This window comes from Taeniopygia guttata, chromosome 7, assembly GCF_048771995.1.
Source record: "Taeniopygia guttata chromosome 7, bTaeGut7.mat, whole genome shotgun sequence".
Lineage (NCBI taxonomy): Eukaryota > Metazoa > Chordata > Aves > Passeriformes > Estrildidae > Taeniopygia > Taeniopygia guttata.
The window spans coordinates 11,357,395-11,379,730 of NC_133032.1; the positions used below are offsets into that span (position 1 = coordinate 11,357,395).

General features: G+C 59.9%; 2 protein-coding genes and 1 long non-coding RNA gene across 5 annotated transcripts in view; 1 reads left to right on the plus strand and 2 right to left on the minus strand.

Annotated features, from left to right (window-relative positions):
• Window positions 1-1,931: 1,931 nt before the first annotated feature.
• On the minus strand, window positions 1,932-13,833 carry IHH (Indian hedgehog signaling molecule). Its single transcript, XM_030277326.4, has 3 exons — window positions 12,808-13,833; window positions 6,969-7,230; window positions 1,932-4,080 (listed from the first exon to the last, which is right to left on the minus strand). The coding sequence occupies exons 1-3, from the start codon at window positions 13,108-13,110 to the stop codon at window positions 3,419-3,421; spliced, it is 1,227 nt and encodes a 408-aa protein (XP_030133186.2). The 5' UTR covers window positions 13,111-13,833; the 3' UTR covers window positions 1,932-3,418.
• Window positions 9,118-9,926, plus strand: LOC140684555 (uncharacterized). Its single transcript, XR_012056954.1, has 2 exons — window positions 9,118-9,247; window positions 9,369-9,926. It is a non-coding gene; the product is annotated as an uncharacterized lncRNA (long non-coding RNA).
• Window positions 13,834-15,978: 2,145 nt separating the features above from the next.
• Window positions 15,979-22,336, minus strand: part of NHEJ1 (non-homologous end joining factor 1) — a 44,549-nt gene continuing 38,191 nt past the window's right edge. For 2 of the 3 annotated variants that reach the window (XM_072932107.1, XM_030277343.4), the window contains exons 6-8: window positions 19,173-19,290; window positions 18,824-18,927; window positions 15,979-16,903 (exon numbers count right to left, since the gene is read on the minus strand). In XM_072932107.1, the coding sequence (XP_072788208.1) occupies window positions 16,688-16,903; window positions 18,824-18,927; window positions 19,173-19,290 (438 nt within the window). In that variant the 3' untranslated portion in view covers window positions 15,979-16,687. Of the gene's footprint in view, window positions 16,904-18,100; window positions 18,554-18,823; window positions 18,928-19,172; window positions 19,291-22,336 lie in introns of those variants that run through there. The other variant, XM_030277344.4, reaches the window with a different exon arrangement.

Sequence of the window (22,336 nt, forward strand, 5' to 3'; positions counted from 1 at the left end):
CAGATATTTTGGGGTGACAGCCCCCCCTCCCAATCACATCAGAGCCAGGGCCATGGGGATGTGACTGGACCCAGACGATGGGGACATGCCACCACCATGCCCGCAGACATGGCCCCTCTGCAGGGCAGCTTTGGCAGTGTCCCACCCTGCTGTCGTGGCACTCCAAACTGCCCCGAGCAGGGGATTCTTTCAGCCCCAAGCCCCGATGCTCCCCTGCCGCGGCAGAAGGCCGGGGAGTGAGGGACAGACGGGAGGGGCGGGGACGGGCACCATGTCCCCCCTTGTTAACAGCGCCGGACCCTGTAGCCTTTTCAAGGCTCTGAATAGGGGGTGGTACCTGTCTTCTGCTGAATTAGAGGCCGGGGGTTGTTGGAGCTGGTTTAACACGCTCAGACAGGGTTGGAAGGATGGTGAAGGGGGACATGCTACCCCAGATGGGAACATGTGGGGGGTGTCTCCTGTCGCCACATGCCCTTCCTCTCCCTCCCACCCACCATTTATATGGTAATGAGGACAAATTGATGGAGAGACATCCATTGTGGGACCCTCCAGCCCGGCCCTTCTGCCGGCCACCCACCAGCATCCCCATCCATCACTGCCCAGCTGGGAGCACCCCTCGCCTGGCACTGGCACGCTGGGAGATGGGATTGCTTCATGTGCCCACCGGCAGTGGGGCAGCTCCCAGGCTGTCCTGGTGCTCCGGGGGCTGAGTGACAAGACAGAGGATGACATCCAGGCAAGGAAGAAACTCCGTAAGTCCTGTCAGTCAGCTGGACATAATTTTGTCCTCAACATTCTTTTCATGTGGGGTTATGGAGCTGTGGGGGAGTTAATGGAGCTTCGGAAAGACCCTAGCATCTTACTTATGGGTGTTTTCCCTCCCTCTCACTGCCCTGAAGACAGCTCAGAGCCAGGCCCTCCCTGCTTTCCCTGCCTCCATCCCAAAGCAGCTGCCATATACCCTGCAGCATCCTAATGGGGCAAAGAATTCTTCCCCCACACTCACCGATTCCCTAAAAACCTGGACCTGGAGACGATCTCCCCCAGCGGGCACCCCAAAGAGCTTATCCCTTCCTTATGCATCCTCTGCCTCTGGCTCCCCCTGCCTGCGACGACAGCCTGATGGAAACTTCACTCCATAAAGCACTTCTCGAAAGCCTGACCCCGTGCTCCCCCCGGGGACCAATTTGTCCTTCTCTGTAATAAGAACCTAATTAAATTAGCTGTGCCGCCTTGCAGAGCCCTTAAATTAGGCCGGTGATGAGGGCCCTCGCTGACAGCCTGCTGCCGAATTGCTTCACGCTTGCCGTGCTGTGAGGTCCAGGGAAAGCCCTCGGGAGATCCTGATCCCAGCATGGCCCAGGAGAGCACGGCAGGGCAGCCTGGAGATGGGGCAGGGTGTGTACGGAGTGTGGGGTGCGACAGGTACGGGGAGGCTGTGTGGGTGCTGCCTGCTGGACTTTCCTTCTGCTGGCATGGGGATGGGGTAAAGGGGGGAGAGGGCTGACAAGGGGTGAGGGACAGCACTGACTAACACTAGTGACACTGGAAACCTGTCTACAGGATACAGGCTGATTGGGGGTGGTACAGAAGGATGGACAGACACTGAGGTGGTGAGTCCAGACTGGGATGGAAGACGTATCTATCCCTGGCAGCCCCACAGTGGCTGTCCCTACTGCATCCTGCCCCACTTGCCTTAGTTTCCAGGTGGCTCTAATGACAGTTTGGTCCTGTGTAGACTGGATCAATCCCAAAGCCTCCAGTTGCCCACCTCCCCTGCAAATGAAGTAGTGAGGAGAGAGATGTCATCCTTCTGGTGGAGGGCACTGGGGTCTCTGGGCCCTCTGGGCCTGCCTGCCCTTTACCAACGGGTGCAGCAAGCACGCCCGATCCCTGCCTGCCCTCCCTACACCAGAGTTCCGAGCTCCCACTGGGGAGACAATGGATTTATTGGGCTGCATCCCCAACCAGGAGAGGTACATCCAGTGAAGAGACAAAAATACACCTGCCATCGGCCATGCTCACACTCCCTCACTTCATCCTGGACAACAATCACCATAAAAGCCGTGCTTTAAAATAATCTTTAAATAATTTCTGCTTTTTGTTAAAAAAAAAAAAAAATCACCCCCCCCCAACCAAACGATTTCCCGCCCCCACCCTGCACTTCCATCCCACCCTGCACGCGCCCACACTGCCTCCCATCTATGGTACATACAAAGAGCAGATAAATAAATAAAGACGCGTGATGCTACAGGGGGGGCATGGGTCACAGCCTCCCTCAGCCCCCTCCCCTCCACTTAGGTGGAGCTAGAGGAGGCTGAGGCTCTGGCTAGGATTTGGAGTAGGGGAACTGTGGCTGCAGCTCTGATGGGACTCTCCCCAGGTCCCAGGAGTGGGTGAGCAGCAACGAATTACCCTGAGGGTTTGGGGTACTGGGGGCTCAGGGAACTCAGGCCAGCCAGGGTCTGAACCTTGAGGAGCTTTTTTAGCTTTGGGGCGGGGAAAGGCTTTTGGGCTGAGCCAGTTCAAGGCCAGATGTTGGGAAGGTTTTCTCTTCTGCCTCTTTCTTCAGGCTCCAGCAGGCTGGGGTTGCAACTCTGACTCTCCCCACCCCTGCTCTTACCAGTGTGTCTATGTCTGGCTGGCATTTGCACCCTTCTGCCCATGTCTACCTCCACAGCCCCTCTTGCCAGCCAGAGCACCCCATGCTGTCACAGCAGCCCCACAGGATGCCCGGCTGGGTGGCTCTGGTGCTGGCTTGGGCAGAGCTCAGCACCTCACTCTCCAGTCTATCACTCCAGTGGAACTTGTGTCACAAAGTCAGAGGACCTATGCCAGAGCTGTGCCAGATCCCCCATCCCTGCTTGTTTTGGGTTCCCCTGCACCTGGGCTAAGGACCTGGGTCACCCTCCTTCCAGCTGCCATATCCCAGGGGTGGACATAACACTGCCTACCTTCCCACCCAGGCTGGGTGGGAGGCCCTGGGCCCCTCTCCCAAAACCTCCCCACTGGGTGCAGACAGGCTGAGAACCTCAGTGGAGCAGCCAGGGCTCTCTCCTCTCCCCCCTCCCATTCAGACCTCCATCAGCTAATTCTGCACACGCACACACACATCGCACACACACACACATAGCAGCATGTGGATCCAGCCAGGAGCAACCCCCTATCCCGGGGGAAAACCCTTCATGCCTCCCTCCTGTCCCCAGGAACAGCAGGAGAGGAGGGGGTGATGAACACGGAGGAGGCACACCGTGGAGCTTCGGTGCCCCCCACCCAGGAGGTGGCTGTACCCCAAGCAGGCAGGGCTGGAGGCAGCTTCCCATGGGCACCCAGCTTTGGGAGGGGGTGCTGGCCCCCAGCGGGTCACCCTGCAGCCACCACCTCCACCAGCTGTGCTGGCTGGGGTTGTGGGGCACCCTCAGCTCTCCGCCTGGGATATTCCCAGTGGGTGGAAGCTGTCAGGGGGCAGGAGCAGCCTGCCCAGGCGGTAGAGCAGCCCTGAGTACCAGTGCACACCATCTCCCTGCACCCCTGGCCACCCCACCAGGCTGTGGTAGAGCCGGAATGGCCAGAAGGCCAGCTGTGCCAGCTGCTGCTCCTGCACCAGCGCAAAGCACGAGGCCACCACGCCGTCCACCACCAGCGTCCCATGGCGCGTCAGCGGGGCGTAGGCTCCCACATCTCTCCGCTCCCACACCCGCACCACTTCAGCAGGCTGCAAGCTGCCCCCCCCAGCCGCCACCAGCACGAAGTGTCCCGGGCGCACGAGGCTGGCAAAGATGGGACGGAAGTGGGCGGTGGGCGCCGAGGCGTTCTCTGCCACAAAGAGCAGGTGGGTGGGCGTCAGGACCAGGCGCCGGGGGGGCTCCTGCGTCTCGATGACGTGGAAGGTGGTGAGGGCACGGGGCTCCTTGTCCAGGAAAGCCAAGAAGTCACTGTAGGTGGGCCTGCCTGCCCCGTCCATTGCCAGCACTCGCTGGCCTGGGCGCAGTGCCCACAGTGGCGTCTGGGCACCGTCCTCCAGCGTTGCCAGTGCCCGCCCGGGAAAGCAGCCCCCCGTCTTCGCAGCGGCTGAGTGCTCTGCGCAGGGAGAGAGAGGACACGAGGGTTACCCATTAGCCAGACCCTCAGCACCACGTTTCCACCGTGCGTAGACACCTTCCCAGTCTGCCCGGCTTTGCCCACCCAGGCATAACCCTGCCCTGGCATCACCAGTGTGAGCTTGTCCCCTAATAACCCCAGCCACCAATGTCCCCTAGGCACCTCATCTCCCAGCCACCATGTCACTTGAGGTGGCAGCTGGCGACTCCAGCATGGTCCCAGGGCATTCAGCCTGCTGTACAGAGCCAGGTCCCAAGCCCCAAAATTGGCAGGGGGAGTGGGACACTACCACACACTGAAATGTGCAAAACACTACCAGAGGGCACCGGAAGCTTGAAAAAGCAGAGGCAGGGCCCTGAGACGGTGCCTCACCCTTCATATCCCCACAGCATCCCTGTTCCCTGCAGTGCTGGTGCTGGGTACTGCTTGGGAGGATGCTGTGAGGAGGAGTGCAGGATGCAGCACCCTGTCCCAGCTCTGCAGTGCCCCTCCACCCCATGCGGCAGTCCTGCTCCCTTCTCCCACCTGCTCATCCCTGCACCACTGATGCCAGCCAGCTCCTGCTTCTCTGGGGTCTAGGGAGTTGTCACAACCTGTGGCCATCATAGCACAAAAGCTACCAGCCTCCTGTGTAGGGCTTCCATAGTGATTCCCACAGGGTAAAGGACCCAAACTCTCTGGGCTTGTATCCTGGGATGGTGGCACAGAGCTCCTACCCCTCCCCAGATAAGTGTCATCAGGGGCCCATTCTGGCACTTGGGAGGAGAACCCTGGCTTCCCAAGGAATGGTAGTTAGCTACACCAGCAGCAGTGTTCCCCCAAGTCCCAGCACCTCCCAAGTCAGTGTCTATATGATACCCTCCTGCCCCCTGCCAGTGGCATCTCACCTCAGGGTCCTGCTCCTAGCTCTGCACAGTTCCATCCTTGAGCTCTAAGCCACCTCAGAGCCCTCTCCCAGCTGTCTCATCTAATCACTGAATGTGCCACCCAGATGGCACTGCCCCCATCACTCCCCAGGTTTGGGCAGAGCCAAATCCCATCCCCCAAGCCCATGAAGAGAGGCATCCATCTCTGGGACAGAATCCTTTTATTGCTCAGAAGATGTGCAGTGTCTGCCCTGTCCTTGCCCCAGAGGCCAGGTCCCACATCCTGCACCCTGCATCTCCTGGCAGGCAGCAGAGCAGGAGGGTGAGAGGGGTGCCTGGCAGAAGTGGATGGCATAGGTGCTGGGCGTGGAGGGGTAGGTGGGTGCAGGGAAGGACCCGAGGAGACACAATACATACAACAGGCCAGGTGGCCATCCATACAAAAATAAAAGCCATTTACTAAGAGGCAGGAGCAGCCCCGCTGCCCTCTGTACACAGTTCTGAGGGGATCAGGATGTGTACCCCACAGCCTCCACCACACACTCTTGGGTTGCCCATGGCCTTGGAGATAAATACGGGGTACCCAGAGCCCTGAGGAGCTGCTGCAGAGTGAGGGGAATATGACCAGCCTCTAGAAGCCCTCCAGGGCCTCAGGGCCCCAGTCTGCTGCTTGGGTTATGGCATCCCTCTTCAGTTGGTCCAAGGGGAGCATCCCAGGATTCAAAAGCCTCTGTCTTTCTCCAGGGGCACAGCCCCACTCCTCTGGCCAGCCTCATATCTGTGGGGTCATGGTCCTTGCTTCGGAGCCTGGCCCCACTCCTGCTGCCAGCCCCACAGGGTGCCCCGGGGCACGGGAGTCCCGGTCCTCCGGCCACGTTTTGTCCCTCCTCTTCGGGGGCGCATCACTCCCTCTCTGCGGCGCGGTCGCCCCACTTCCATCGCCGGCCGGCGGTGTGCCCGTCCTGGCATCAGCACGGGGAGCGGGTCAGCGCGGGGGGCCAGCCTGGCGTCTGGGGCTGTCGAGCCGCTGGCTGCGGGCTAGGGCAGTAGGACAGGCACAGTGCGGTGGGAACCGAGCCCGGGGACGAGAGGCGCGGGGTTAGCACAGGCACGGCGGCACACGGGTGTGCGTGCCAGGGCTCCGTCTGTGCCCGCGTGTGCGAGGGCTCCGTGTGCGGGCACGGCCCTGCTGCACGGGGTGTGTGTGCCAGCAGCCGCCGAGGCCGCCCCCGTGCCCACGCGAGCCCTCGCACGGGCACAGCCCCCCGCGCCGCCGGGACACGGGCGCGGCAGGGCCGGGAGCGGCGGCGGCGCCGTGCGCGGGGCGCTGCTGCCCTCTGCAGCCGGCTCGGCCGGGGCTTGCAGCTCCCTCCGGACCGCGGACAGGGCCGCAGAGCAGCTCTCGCCCCGTCCTCCACCCAGCGACGACGGCACCCCTCAAAGCACCGCCCTCAAAGCTCTGCTCCCCTCTGCAGATGGTGCTGCACAGCCAAGAGCTGATCGCAGGGTACCCTGGCCTGTCCCTGTCTGCATGTCCTGACCCCATCCCCGGCTAGGCAGGGATGGACAGATGCTGCGGTGACAGCAGAAGCTCAAAAGCAGCCAGCAGTGCAGCGGGGCAGGGTTGGATGAGGCTGCGTGTGGGCACTAAGGGACTGCAAGGGCAGAGGCAGGGGAGACAGGGATGATGGACATACTGAGGGGTCAGGCTGGGGGAGAAAAGGATATGGGCTGAGAAAAAGAAGAGGGTAGACAGGGTGGGTCAAGATGTAGGTCTATGGGAGCCAGATGGGGAATCTGCCCCATGGTACTGGCTGGCCACAGGTGTGTGACTCACTCCCCACCTGACTGTCTGCCCTGGATAGAGAAATCAGGATGCAAAAGCTGGCACCCCCTGCAGGAGCACCCTACCCAGCCAGCCAGGCTCCCCAGGTTCCCCCGCTATGCTGCAAGAGGGGGTCAGGCCCCCAGCTGCGCTCACTGCCCCCAGCTCAGACTTACCTGACTTGACGGAGCAGTGGATGTGTGCCTTGGACTCGTAGTAGACCCAGTCGAAGCCAGCCTCCACGGCCAGGCGAGCCAGCATGCCATACTTGTTGCGGTCCCTGTCCGAGGTTGTGATGTCCACAGCTCGGCCCTCATAATGTAGCGACTCCTCCGAGTGATGCCCATCCTCATCCCAGCCCTCTGTCACTCTCAGCTTCACTCCTGGCCACTGATTCATGACAGAGATGGCCAGCGAGTTCAGGCGGTCCTTGCAGCGCTGCAGGGAAGAGGGACAGAGTCAGTAAAAGCTTTTGGAGGGAGGAATTAGCTGCCTGGTTGGCAGGCTTCATCCCACCATGCTTCCATTAAGCCTCCCTGGGCCCTCAGGCCCTTGGGGGCTGGTCCAGCAGAGGAAGATCTGAGAACATGAGGTGCCTTGTCTACCCCAGGCTCTCCAAACTCCCTGCAGAGCCTGACACCCCACCATTGGGCAGAGGAGAGTGCACCCAACAGGGCACTCTTCTCCTCCCTCTCTGCCCCCGTCCCAGGCTCATTTGAGAGCCTGTTGGGCAATGCAGCCTGGCCTGGGCTGAAACACCCTCTCTGCTCACCTGCCCCATGCTAACTGTACCCCAGCAGTCCCCATCTGACAGCAGAAGGATACAGGAGCTTCAGCTCTGCTGCTTCCTGGCTGGGAGGAGGTCACAGGGACCCTAGGGCTGTCTCCAGGCACAAATGAAACAACCCGCCCTGTCCTTAACACAGCTCCCCAAGTATGGCTCCTCAAGTCCTGTGTAACAGGGACATAGCACTGGGCAGCCCCATAGCATCAGCCATCTGCTCCTATGGGAAGTGCAGTCTCTGCTCCTATGGGAAGTGCCAAACCTGCCCAAGAGCTCTGTTCCAAGAGCTGGAACAGAACGAATGTGGAGTGAATCCCCCTTCACCTCTCCGAACCACAAGGGTTGAAAATCCTGGGCTGAGGAACAGCAGCAGGTCTTAAAACCCCAGACCTCATGGTCACACGGGTCACACATGTAAGTAGGTGCCTGTGGCAGTCCTCCCCAGCAAGCAGAGGGATGCCAGCTCCAAATGCCTGTTTGACAGACCTCCCAGCCTTATCCTGCCCTGCCCCACATCCCCCAACCACAGCCGAAGGTCAGGGAAAGATCAAAACTCTGTGTGCTTGACTTGCAGAAGTAAAGCCCCAGCTTCTGGTCCCTTGCCCTGCCGCTAAAGGGATGGAAGAGAGATAGAAAAGGTATAGGAAAAGGAATATGGCATGTTCTACAGAAAACCAGGTGAATGGAGCAGGGCTGTGCAGCCCAGAAAGGCAATTCTGTGAGGTCCTGAAGAATCATAGAATTGAGTGAGTTGAAAGGGACCCATAGGATCAAACTCCTGGCCCTGCACAGCACACCCTAAGAATCACACCAAGTGAAACTGTATAAAACTTAAGGCAATTTTAAAAAGCCAAGCTGAGAATCGGGTGTTTTTACACTGGCTCCAAAGGCTGAGGTTCACACCTACAGGTACCACTGGTTCTGAGGCAGCCAGCTCCAAAGAGTCCCATTGTCACCACCCAGTGCTTGCTGGGTGGGAGAGCTCTGCCTCCACAGAAGTAAAAGACTCCAGTGCTCTTCTCAGTGCCATTCCCCAGGATACAAGGAGTCCCATAAAATCAAGGCAGGGGACAGAGCATTCATGGTCATAAAGCCAGTCCTGGGAAGCATTAAATGAAATTACTGGACAGCAGTTTAAAAAACAGCCTCTGCTGGGGATGTTTCTGCATGATGCTCCAGTACTGGAGCTCCCCACTCTAGCATGTCATGGGTTTTGAGACAGTTATAGCAAGCATGAGCCAGGGCTTTAAAACCTGATGCTGGCTACATCCCCAGGCTCAGAAATGTCCCAACACTGTTTCCACAGGGGCTGAAAATGTAGGTCCTCACCCTAACCCCAAGCACCTGCTCCCATCCTAGGAAGGTGGGCGCTGCTGCTCTTGAGGAAACCTGCTCTCACTTGGCAGGGTCCAGGCCCTGGGAAGGGCAGTGCTAGGCAGGCCTTTGCCCCACATGAGGTCTGCCGTCATCCCACAGCTCTCTGGGTGTGGGGAGATAAGCCAGGAAGGTGCTGGACAAACAGTTTGCTAGGTGAGGGGAGGAGGAATAGGGAGGAGAGTGACTTTTGTCCCCATCCAGCACCACCGTGGTGCCACTTGGCGCCGGTGACGAGCTGTTCCCAAGGTCCCCAGCCCCACCGGGACCCCGCAGTAAGGGAGTTCAGCACTGGAGGTGAGGAGGGAACCCCTGAAGCCCCCCAGCCATCACTCCAGGCATTGCCTTGCCACTGCCATGCCAGCACCGCGCTCTGGGCACCGCTCGGGCCCTCGCTGCCAGCCTTTCTGTCCTCCAGGGCACCCTGCGCGCACGATGACAGCGGGACTGTGCCAGCCCTTTCCCCCAGGCAGGGACCGCGCCAGGCAGAGCCCCGCAGCACCGTGTCCCCGGCTCTGCCAGCGGTGGCCAGCAGGTGTCAGAGCGCGGAGGGGACGGCGGGGACCGGCGGGGAGCAGGTACCGATGGACAAGCACCAGGCGGGTACTGACGAGTGGGGAACCGGTGAGCAGGGCAGCAGCGGACGAGCAACAACCATGGATCGGCAGGGAAGAAGCAACTATGAGGAGGAAACAGGCAGGGATGAGCTAAAATAAATAGGGAGCAAGCAGTGATAGGCAAGGCTGAGCAGGTGGGGATGTGCAGGGAGCAGGCACAGGAGGCAGAGAGAAGAGAACAAAAGACAGGGATGGACAGCGATGGACAGCGGTGGATAAGGAGCAGGCAGCAACGCTCAGGGAGCACACACGAGCTGTAGGAAGTAGGCAGGGATGGGCAATGCCTGCCCGGGGGCTCTGCTGCCTGTATGAACAAGTAGGCAGGGACCAGAAAAATAATAAACATGAGCTGTCCACGGCATCTGTGTTTGATGGTGATTGCAGGGAGGGCATAGCTTGTCCCTGCAGTGGTTCAGATGACCAGGCACCCCCAGCTCACATGCAGAATGGGGCCCCATATGACCACAAAAAGCTGGTGGCTCTGCTGTCCCATGCACCTCCTGGTGAAGATCATGGGGATGTCAAGCTGGGCTGAGCAAAGACGTTCTACCCACCTTCTGCCCAACTTTGCATCTCCCTTTTTGTGTCCATACCGGGGACAGAACTATGTCCTGTGGGGCACTCCAAACCACTTTAGGGAAGGCAGCAGGACAGAGCCCCAAGATAGGCACAGTCAGCAGGGACCTCAGGGTCATCTCAGGGGAAGTATGGAAGACACTCAGGTGTGATCACAGTCTCAGCAGAGGTGTCGTGAATGGAGTGTGCTTGGCCACAGCTACTCCCATGTCCAGAGCCTGGCCAGGAGAAGAGGGGTCTTACTAGCATCTCCTCCTGAAGGAAGGTTTCCCCCAAAGGAAGCCAAAAGTCCTACCCCAAGGTCTTCATGAGAGATTCCTCACCACTGTAAGGTTGGTCTCTGTGTCAGTTGGACAAGCAGTGGCTGCAAGGGATGATGGTTGGGGTAGGGAGAGGCTGGGTTTGGGACTCCATGGGGGCAGGGGACCCATGGCATTCCTGGGCCAGGCTGCTGGGGAGAGGTGAGGCGGGTTCTGCCTCCAGCCTTATCTCAGCACCTCCGAGTGGGACCAGTGAGAGCAAACACACTGGAATTCTTGAGGAAGATGAAATGATAAAGGAAAGGCGGGCAGAGAGCAGCACTACCCACTCCTCTAAGCAGGCGACATCTTCCGGCTGCCTGGGACACCCAGACCCTTGGACTTGGGGAAAGAAAACAGGTTTGAAGTGAGTCAACAGCAGTAAAAGCCAGTGCTCTGGGGGAAGGGACAAGGAGTTGGGTCAATGGCCTTTCCCAACCCATAGCAACACAGGACATGGTGCCAGAGCTAGAGTTTTCCCATATCTGGGGGGGATCTCCCCCAGCCAGGGGCCAGGACAATCCCAGAGGGCTGTGGGATGGCAGCAAGCTATCAGAAATCATGTCCCCTCCATAGCAAGAGGAACAATTCCTTGCAGAGCCGCCCAAGGCACAGTGGTACTCATCTGTGCATGGATGTGTGGTGGCCAGGGACCCTGCTGGAGTAAAAACCCTCATTTGTGCAACGCAAGAAGACCAGGATGTTTCTAGGTACTCAGCCAACAAGGCAGTGGTACAGCATGAAATGTTAGGCTGGCCCAAGGGACACAGAGATCTCTCTCTCCCAGGTGTGCTGAGGGGCACTGGCTGGGTTACAGAAGGTGGAGGGAGCACGCTCAGGAGAAAACACAGCAAGAAGCGTTCTCCTGCCTCCAATGATGTCATCCACTTCCCCGATGTATGGACCGGAGGAGCTCACTGCTTCCTCAAATATCTCTGAAGCTGTTCCCCAGGGGAGGCAGGTTACAGCCCAGCCCCAGGGCTCCAGTCACCAGCAACCACAACTTGTACAACTCCTCAAGCCTGCTGCTTTATAGGGGATCCAGGTCCTTCTGCTACAGTCCCCAGCCTGAAAACCAACCTGGACTATGGTCCCTGCTCTAAGGGACATGCTCTCAGGGCACACGGGGTTGCAGAGCTGTCAAGCCAGCACCCAAGAAGCTTCTCCTCCCAGTATTATGAATACCCTGGTCAGGCACTATGGCCAGGGCCTTGCTCAGTGCCCATCATCATAGCCACTCGTGTTCACCCACCTGCCAGCCCCTGACCAGGGGGTACAGTGGGCAGAAAGACAGCCCAGCTCCCCTCTGCTTCCCCCAGGAGCTCGTTCAGGCTGCAACCCTGCTGAGGCTGGTAGCCAGGTTTCTTAGCAAGGCCGTGCGGCTCCTTATCTGCATTCCTGAAACCCTCAGGCATTCTCCTGGCAATATTAAAACACAGAGTAACCTTCGTCCAGCATCACCCCCCCTCCTCTGCTGTCGTCTGTGTTGTCCACCCCCCCATCCTTCCTGCTGGCCCGGGGTACTTGTGAGCTGACTGCAACAAGGCGTTTGCAGTAACAGGTTGTTCCCAGCCCTGAGCACAGCGAGCAGTTCCCACTGAGCACCCTGCACCATCCCACACGAGACATGCAGGAAGAGGGGGCACTGAGGGTTTCAGTGTCCTAGTGGGGCCAAGGTCAGCAAGAGCAGTCCTGGACACAGCAGCACACCAGGCTCTGGTCTGTCCCTCGGATCCAACAGGCACGCTGCCTGCTCTGCCAGTGGGTGGGCAGAGGAGAGGGGCAAGGGCAGGATGGCTGCATGGGCCAGGGTGCTGCTTGACCAGGGAAGAGCGCAGCACAGCCCTGCCGGATGGAGGGGATGTGGGAGGATGCTGCTGGATCGGGGGCAGTGTGGCACAGTTCAGGGACGGCAGGGCCGGCTGCTGCCAGCTTGGAGTGTAGGGTTATGCCAGCCTGGGGACCAGTGGGACTAAAGTTGAGGGGCAGCAACGTAGGGTGCTGCCAGCTCGGGATTCACAAGGGCGTTCCTCGGGGTGCCTTTAGGCACGGCTGCCACAGGCTCCGAGGAGCAGCGGGGCAGGGTGCTGCCATCTCGGGGGACAAGGTGCTGCCGTCCCAAGGCGCAGCGTGCTGTCCGTCGCGCACAGCGCAGCCGAAGGGACAGAGCTCCCGACGAAGGGAGATGCACCCGCTGCACGCCGGCAGCCCGGACCCGGCACCGGGATGCCCGGGGCAGGACGGGGAAGCCGCAGCGCGGGGCCCACACGGTCCCCAGAGAGCGGATAGCAGGGCGCTCTGAGACAGCCCCCGTGCCCGCAGATGCCCGGCGCGGGGGTAGAACCGGGCGGCAGCGGTGCCGTACCTGGGTCATGAGCCGGTCGGCGCCGGTGTTCTCCTCGTCCTTGAAGATGATGTCGGGGTTGTAGTTGGGCGTCAGCTCCTTGAAGCGCTCCGAGTTACGCGCGATCTTGCCCTCGTAGCGGCCGCTAGCCCCCAGCGTCTTCTCGGGGACGTTGGGGCTGAACTGCTTGTAGGCGAGCGGGATGAGCTTGCGGGGCGGGCGGCGGCGGCTGCCCACCACCCTGCCCGGCCCGCAGCCGCGCACGGCCGGCGCCAGCAGCAGCGCGCACCCGCTCAGCAGCAGCAGCAGCCGCGCCGGCTTCATGGCGCGCCCGGCGGCCCCGGGGCGGCCCGGGGCACCGGTGGCTCCGGGGTCCCCGCTAGGCTCGGCCGCCGCTCCCGCCGCCCGGCCCGGGGCTCCCCATGCGGCGCGCAGCCGGCGGGCAGGTGCCGGTGCCGGCGGCGGCGGCGGGGCGCGGCGGCTGCCCGGCGCGGGTGCGCTCCGGCTGCCCGGTGCGGCGAGCTGGCGTCGGCCCGCTCTGAGCCGCTGTGGCCCGGCGGCGGCAATAAATAGCGAAGGGCCGTTTGTTTTGGCAGGCGAGCGGCCGCTTGCGGGGCGCGGGGCGCGGGGCTCGGCGCTGCCGGAGCCCTCCGCGGTTTGCGCCTCGGCGGTCAGCGCGGCAAGGCAGGAGCCGGAGCCGGAGCCGCCGCTGCCTCGGCTCCCTGGGCAGGAGTGAGAGGGGAAATTGAAGAGATCCGGGACCGGGAACCGCCAGGACCGCACCCTGCCCGTGTCCCAGCCTCCCAGCGCCCTCCCTCTCTCGCCTCCTCCCCGTGGAACCTGCCCCGGGCCGCCCGCAGCCTCCTCCCCCCTGCCGAGCCCCGCAGCCCACCCCACCGGGGGTGCCCGCCGCCACCTGCCCCCCGGGGCAGCCCCGCCGCCGCCCCGAGGTGCGCCCGGCCCGCCGCACGCCCTTCGCCCCCCGTCTCGGGGCGTCCTGCGGGGGCTCCCTCGCGGCGGAGTGGGCGCGGGGTGGCACCCCCGGGGCTCCGGCCCCCGCCGCGCCGCCTGCTCGCCAGGGGCCCGGGCCTGCGGGCGGGGATCAAACAGAGCAGGGAGGCAGCTGGTTGAAATTTAACCACAATATTCTCGCTCCCCATTGTTTCCAGGGAGGCCCGATATTTCCACAACAGGATTATGGCATCTGATTAACTCGCTGAGACAACAATGAGGGGCTGGGATGGGCTTCCCCTTCTAGCTGCCAAAAGGGGAAAGTAAATATAACACCCTGATTTCAGGAGCGAGGGTTTGAAGGGCCCCCCCCGGTTCTCCCCCAGCTGTGTGCCTGGGAGGGGTCCGGCACGGGTCTACTTGAACACCCTCTGGTTCCCTAGGATCTTCCCAGGTGAGGCAGTGCCTTGGGATGCCCCCACACACACAAACTCTCCCAGAGATGTTCCCTCACCAGCCCTTCTGCGAGCACGGGGCACAGGTCACTCACAGGGATACACGGTGGCCAGGCTGCAATAGCCCAGCCAGACATCCAGCTCTGACTGCAGGGCTTTGCTGCTCTCAGCAGGACCAAGCAACGTGGGCTCAAGGGATGCAGCCTGGGGAGCCAGCATCACCCACAGACTTGGGATGCTGCTATCTAACGCCCCCAGCATTAGACCATTTCCTTTGCAGGAGATGCAAGCAAAGTGGTGTCTCCATCAGGTTTTCATACTCAGTAGCCATAGTCCATCAGGTTTTTATACTGATTTTCATACTGGTTTTCATACTGCATACCCAAAAGCAGTGCCCAGGGCCTCTGTGAAGACCAGCCACTGGACAGGATGGTGAGATACAGCTGTCCCACTGTTTCTGCACATGATGGAGTGGAGGTGTCTGGCCAGCAGCCCCAGGCCACCCCACTTCTACACTTCTTTGGCTGATCCTTCCAGTGGAGCGTCCTAAGGACATCAGCAGAGAAAGCAGAGGGGACATACCACAGCACCATTTTCCACCCCTGCCCTTGGCTTCTCAGGCATGCAGAAGGGACACAACTCACTGTGCATCACTAGCACAGGAAAATTAGACCCTATGGACCCTGGACTAGATTCACAGGATCCTCCAGGGTGGTTTGTACTCCCAACAAAATGAGCCTAGCTTCCTGCTTTGCACATCACAAGACTGTGAAGCAGGATGATCTGGGATAGCACGGCATCTGGAGGCTGCAGCACTTCCCCAGGGAGAAGCTTCCTATGAATGCCAATGTCACAAACCCAGACCTCCAAATAAGCTCTGCAGCCTCCAGCATGCAGTGTGCATGTCAGAAGCCGCTGTCCCCCTCCCAGCAGCTCCAGGCTCACAGTAAGCAGCCTAGCCCTGCCCTTGCTGGTAACAGCATTCATGTCCCATGGAGGCCCAGGCTGGAAGACAGGAGTTGGGTTTGCTGGTGACAGCAACCCCTTCCCATGCAGGGGCCGTGGCATTGTGCATTGGTTCTGGCCACAGCAAGCAGTGGCAGTGCCCTTTGCTGGGTGCAGAGTCCATCACCTCTCCATGCAGCGTTCCCAACGTCAGCCACTTCTCCTGCCAGGCAAAACCTTTCGGGCATACAGGGCCGAGTGGGACAGGGACACCAGGCACAACAGGGTAGCCAAGCTGGGTGTACAGGGAGGCAGCTAGAGGCTGAGACAGGGTTGGGATAACCAGGGTTAACGGGAAAATTTGCCTGGGGAGGGAGACTCCTGCTTGGGCAACTGATGGGAAGGGACCCTTGCTGCTATGGTGGGAGAGATGCAACATCTGTTCACATGGCATTTCCCTCAACACTCGGCCACCCTCAGGCCCTTCTGGCCTGGACGCCCGATGCACTGCTCCTGCCTGCATCCCGATAGAGCACCAGCACCTCTTTGCTCTGCCCTTCGGGTCTCCCCAGCAGCGCATCCCGCTGTCCCTGCCCCAAGCAGCAGCGCAGCATCCCGCACACCCCTTGCTGGGCTCCCAGGGCTGCCCGGAGCTGGGCGCTGCGCAGGGCGAGCGGGCGGCGGAGCCGAGCCAGGCAGTCTAGGTGGTGCTATTTCTCTATTTTTGCACTGGACGGGTTTGGGATTTTCCTCTCCCTATTCGCTGCTTTGGTCGTCTTCTTCTCTCTCTCTCTCTCCCTCTCTCTCTCTCTTTTTTTTTTTTTCTTTTCCTTTTCTAAAAATACTTGACAGCGATTGAAAGGTCCCTTTAATCGAGGCCACAGAGCCCTTATTAAGGGCACGGGTCGGGGTGCTGGGCCGTGCCCAGCATAACGGCTTCATTAAACCCTGCGAAAACTAATATTTATGGAATCAAATTTATGGAGGCCGAGGCCGAACTTGTGGCCTTTAATGTGTGTCGGGAGCTCAAATCCAGCTGGCTCCAGGGAGGAGGGGGTGGGGACAGTGAAGGAGACCCCAGCAGGACAGCATGGGACAATGTGTAGTGGCATTCCCCAGAGCTGGCAACAACCTGGGCCGGGAAGGAACCAGTGGCCCCATGCTGGAGTCCTGAGGGTCAGGGTCCCTGCGGTTCCCTGGGGGACATTGGCAAAGTTATTTTTCCTACTGTCTTCACTCTCCTGCTTTTATTTACCTCCTGTCCTTGCTCCTGCGTTCCCACCTCCCCTTGCCTTTGGGAGAGAGGTGAATGGAACGGGATCTCTCCCTGAAGCAGGTCTTTAGGGCTGCTGGACACTCCACAGAGATTTTGCAGCAGGGCTCATGAGCAACATCTCTGCAGCATCCCTGACAGTGAGCTGAGTACCCCAGGGAGAAGCAGAGGCACAGTAATTCACAGGAATGACCCAGGGATGCAGGTGCTGGTTTGCACCACCCACTCCTCCCCTACAGAGTCCACCGGCCACTGGCACAGCCAGGCTGGGATTGTTTCAGCCCTGTGATGTCTCCTCAGACCCAAAAAGGATAGACCAGCCAGATGCCCTCGCAGGGGTGATAAGCACTCCTCCTGAACATGCTGGCAGGCATGGGGGAACAGCACAAACCCCAGAGCCAGCACGGAGCTGAAGACAAGGCTTGCAACAGAGCAGCTCCTGCACCAGAGATGGGGTCCATATGGATGGAACAGGGCTTGCACCAGGAACAACCTGGGGGCAGAAGATACAGGGAACTGTTAAGCTGCTAAGCTCCTGCTGCCCTGGTGCTACCCTTCAGCTAGCAGCAGGACCCTCCCTAGGGGCAAGTGCCTAGCAGGCAGACTCAAAGCTGCCAAGTTAAGATGTTTGCAGATGGGAGAATGCAGGATACATAAGCTACAGCAGTCGGCACAAGCTCCCCATCCCATGGCTTTCCCTTCCCACCACCCACCCTGCCCTGCATGCTGCCCCCTCAGAAAGGAAATATAAAAAGCAACTGGTTGCACTCGCCCTGGGACTGGTTGGCTGTGGCCCAGCAAAGGCCCTTTCATTCCCCTTCCACAGACACATGGACTGCTCCGGATGTTTTTGTTTCCCCCTTCTGCCCAGGAGAACAGGCAGCATGACTGCAGCTGGCCCAGCCCCAGGGACTAGGGCAGCTGGGGGCATGGGTCCCTGTCCCAGGAGAGCAGCACCACTGGCTGCAGCCTGCCTGCTGCCTGGCTCTCTGCCTGCTGTTTTAGGACCTGGCTTGGGCACACGAATGGGGTCCCAGTCCTGAAGGAAGCATGTGGACCCAGGGGCTGGAAGATGAGAGCAGGAGTGGATGGATGGATGGATGGATGGATGGATGGATGGATGGATGGATGGATGGATGGATGGATGGAGTGGGAAAGGATGGATGTGGTGTTTTGTGTCCAGGGAGCCTCTGTAACCTGCTCCAGGGCTGCTCCCAGGCCTGGCAGCATTCAGTGTGTTAGTGTTTTGGCTGTCTCCTGCGCCTTGGAGGCCAAAGCATGGATCATGTATCACCTGCCCAGTAACTATGGTGGAGGTGCCTGCAAATGTAGGGTGTCCTGCAGCCTATCCAGGGCTTTTGCCAGCCTGCTTCTGCGGGCACCAGCACACAGGCCGTGTATCCTGGCATGGGACAAGAACGTGGGCTCCAGCCCCCTCAGCATGCTGTGTCCCCATGATCTGAGCATCCTCTGGTGCACGCCCCAAAACACATGCTGCTGCTCAGAGTGAGGCACAGCATGGCTGGGAGCTGGGTGCTGTGCCACAGCAATGAGCTGCTGTCACCTCACTGTCCAGAGTCACTGCACGCCCCTGGGACATCAGGACTGGCCTGAGGGGGACCCAGCAGCCAAAGGCTACATCTCTTCCTAGACACTACAGGCCTGGTGGGACAGAGCAGGAGAGGGAATCTCACCCAGACACAGCCCTTTATTGAAAACCCACTCAAAAGCAGACAAACCCCACAGCTCTGCCAGAGGCCCAGCTGTCCCACACCCACTGGCAACATCCCTCCCACTTCTCTCAGGTCCAGCAGTGGTTCTGCCATGAGAGGAAGCCTGGGCAAACTCTGCACCAGGGAAGAGGTAGAAAAGCTGTTTTGTGAAATACTGTTGAAGAAAGGAGCTCCATCTCCCCAACTGGAGACATCTTGAGAGGGGACCATGACCTGGGCAGGGTCTATGAGGAGATGCAGAGAAGAGGCAGACGGTGCATGGGTTCTCTGCACTGCCTCTCTTGGATGCTGGGGGAAGCAGAGACCTCAGTAGGGCTGGCAGCAATCTTTCAGCTGAAGAGGCCTTTTGCCTTCTTTGGCTTGGCCTTGGCTGCAGACAGCCGGGGCTTCTGAGCTGGGGAGGAGGCTGGCTGGAAACAAAGAGGAGGCAGTGTCAGTTCCACCTTGGGAGTCATGCAGGATGTGTGCAAGTGTGCAAGCAGTGACATTCCTGTCATTTGTGTTGTGGGAGAGCAATCACACACTCCCCAGTAAGGATGCATGGGGTAGAATGGGCTAGGAAGCAAGCTGAGACTCCTAGCCCATCCTGGGTGGACACAGTGCTTGGATGAGAGGAGGGAAAGGAGATGTGAACCCCATCCCGCCTTTGGTACAAAGAGACTTTCTAGAGCTGCACTCACCGAGGTTCTCTCACTGGAAGATGTCGTTTCATCCTCCTGGGATGTAGCAGGTGAAGGCGGGTGCTTTGTGGTTTCTGCAGTGGGTGCTGTATCCACATCATCCTCTGGAACCACAAAAAGATGCAATTTGGGATTGAGATAAGGGACCATGGGGAATTACCCAAAGCCACTCCAGGAATTCTGCTTGGATTGGGAGCCTAGCCCATGATGAGAAAGCAAAGGGGGAGATTGTTGCATGGGGTGAGCTGCACCCAGGGCCACACTTCCCTTACCCCAGGATATGGGGCTCAGCAGTCGAGGGGACAGCTGCATCACATGCTCCCCATGCCACAGCCAAGGAGCTCCTCACCAGAGCAATGCGGTTTCCGAGCCTGCTTGACCTCCTGCTGTGTCACTGCAGTGTAGAGCTGCTGCAGAGCAGAGGCAAATGCCTGTCCTTCTCCCGCACTGCAGATCCGGGGCAGGGTCTGTGGGAGAAAGTAGAGGCACCGTCACCCTACCAGCAAATCACCTGCCAGGTCACCCTGCCACAGTGCTGCTGTGGGGCAGAGAAGGGGCCGTGCCCCCCTCTGCCTGTCAGGCTACATCTGTTTCACCCCAGGACTGCAGCAGGGTTTGTGGGAACAGGCAGCTCTGGCACTGGGTGGGATGCGGCTGCTCCCAGCTGCGTGCACACAGACAGACAGACAGACAGACAGACATGTGCACACCCCCACACACCTGCTCTGGACAGTGGGTTGCCTTCCCATTGAGAGGCAGACTGCAGAGGCTTTTGGGTCATTCATGAAATGCTGGAGATAAGATCGCCCTGCCTGGAGCAGCACGGGCTGGGCTGCAGCTTGTGAATATGGACAGTGAGCCTTGGGCAGGGACATGACCTAATAAGAGACAGGAACAGGTAGTCCCTGCCTGCCACCACAGCCTCCAGCACAAGGCATCTCTGGTGGCCCCACAGAAAGTGAAAATGATGTGACAGTGAGACAAGGGATGCCCAGGTTTACTTCCAGTCTGCCAGAACAGCTCCTGCCTTCCTGCATGCACTTTTATTCCCTCCAGACTTGACACGGGAAGCCCCCCTCCTCCTGCCTGCACTCCTTGCCAGTGGGATACCACCTTTCCTGCTGGGCCATGCTGATACACATGAGAGATCTTGGCAGGCTGGGGAAGTGCCACACTCCACTGGGAACATAACATAGCTCAGAGTGCTCAAACAAACACGCACAGGGAAAGGGAAATGGGTATGTGCCCTGGAGGAGGTGCAGCAGGGGGTGTGTGGGGCACAACGTGGGCCTACAAGTGCAGGTGAGTGTGCCATGATGACGTGCATAGGGACTGTGAGTGCAGCAGTGTGCACATGAGCGTGGCTGTGGGTGCACGCATGGCTGATTGTGTGTGTGTGTGTGTGTGTGTGTGTGTGTGTTTGTGTGTGTCAAAGGTCTGAACACACTAATCTCTGCCCTGCTCCACACCCAGACAGCAGGAGAACAAAGTGTAACAGATAAGGTAGGATCCTCTCTGGGCCAGGAAAGTGGGGAGGGGATGGGGACGCTCAGACCCACTCAAGGCCAGAGTCCAAAGCCTGACCCCAGCTTCCCAGCAGCAGAATAGGTAGGCTGAGCCCTCCTCACTGCTCCCTGCCAGACAGGGTGGCAGGATAGGGCTGATGCCAAGATGGGATGGCTGGTGCCCAGACAGACACTTTCCATGCAGGTCTCATCTCTTCAGCTGGAGTCACACACATGAAAGGCCATTTGGAAATGCATCTGCTTTTTACCAGCTGCTATATGGGTCACCTCCTCTGCCCCTGCCCACTGCCACCGGAGGGAGCAATGCTCTGCTGCCAGCATCCCACCAGCATCCCTGGGACTGCTTGGTACTGGGCAAGCACACCTCTCAGTGCCTCACTGCCCAGCCTCCGAGTTGTTAGCTGTGCTGGCTCATCACAGGGTCCCAGAGAGGAGGAATGCTGAGCACCTCATGCACCCCAAGGATTCTCTTACCCTGCATGTCTCACCCCAGAGCCAGGGCTGCACCCAAGGTTGCAAAAGCAGCATCCAGGGCTGGGAAGGTGACTGCACTTCAAAGGCAGAAGAGGGCCTGGTCACGGGTGGCCAACACAGCCCAGATCAAAGGCACAAGCTGGAGTCATAATTCAGAGAAAAGCAAACAGCAGCTCCCAGGAAAGTCAGGAATGGCAGTGAAGTGAGCAAAGTGTGCTAGATAGGACTGCGTGGGTCAGTGCCCCAGGAGGGCAGGAGAGTCCCCTGCAGAGCCAGCCAGCTCTGCGTGCCACTGCGAGGGCGCTCATCCCCTCTCCCTGCCACAACGGGCCTGGGGAATGCCAGGGCAATGGTGCAGGCTGTGCATCCAGGTGCGGGGTGCTGCCCAATCCCCTCTGCTCCAACCCATTCAGGATGGCACCTGAGATGTGCCCCGAGCCCCGGGGCTGCTCAGGCTGCTCCGCTTCACAGCATTCAATCACGGATCTGGGCAGGGCAGCTGCTCACTCAGTGCTCAGCCCCAGCTGCCCAGAGCCAGCACAGTGTCCCCATGATAACCTGGGGATGGGACAAACCATCCTTGTAGCCACCCAGAGTCCCCAGAAGCAGCACACACACCCCCACTGATGTGGCAGCTTGGGGAGGCACTGGAAGCAGAGTGCCCAGCGCCAGCAGGGGGATTGGGCATCCGGGGTGGCACAGGGGTCTGCAGGTGCAGGGCACCTGCTGCCCACGCCTGCGGGAAGGGCTCAGCTCCAGCAAGCCCAGGGTGGAATTTGGGAGTCAGCAGCCACTTCCTGCCGCTGCCCTTCCCGGCGGCTGGAGCCCGCGGGCTCAGGGCCATGGGGTGGCCGGAGCTGGCCCGCGGCGGGACTGGGAGGCTGCACTTCACAGCCCCGGAGGGAAATGGGTTCTGACCAGAGCTGGAAGCGTTTCCCTGCAAAGCTATGACTCAGCAGGGAGCAGAGCATGCTGTGCCAGCCATCGGCCACCTGATGGCCCCGAAGGCTGAGAGGGACCACGAAGTGTCCCCTAAAGGGCTGGATGGGGGACAAACCCTGGCTACAGCTGATTTTCCCCTTCCTCCTTGCCCCACTGCTCCATTCCTAAGCTGAACCCTGCTGCAGATAGCTTGTCCCCACTGCAGCATCAGCCCTGGCCTCTGGTGACTTGTTTTTCCCTGATTACCCATCTCCAGGATAAACACGATGTCTGAGGTGCGGGGAGCCGCACAGGCAGTGGGGGAGTGCTGGCTGGGCTGTCCACACGGCTCACCAGGGAGCGATGCCTCCGGAGCTGGCAGGGCTTGTCTGGCCTGTTATGACTACCTGGCCACAAGGCCAAGTGGGATGCCCCAGTATCAGGAGGGACTCAAGGCTGCGGTAGCGGCATGGGAGACTCTGCAGCACGCCCTGAACTGTGACTTGGGTGGGGGGGGGAGCAGCGTGCCCACCAAAGGGGGGCAGGTGCCTGGCCTCACACCGAGAGCAAGTCGTGCTCACTGACGGCCCCG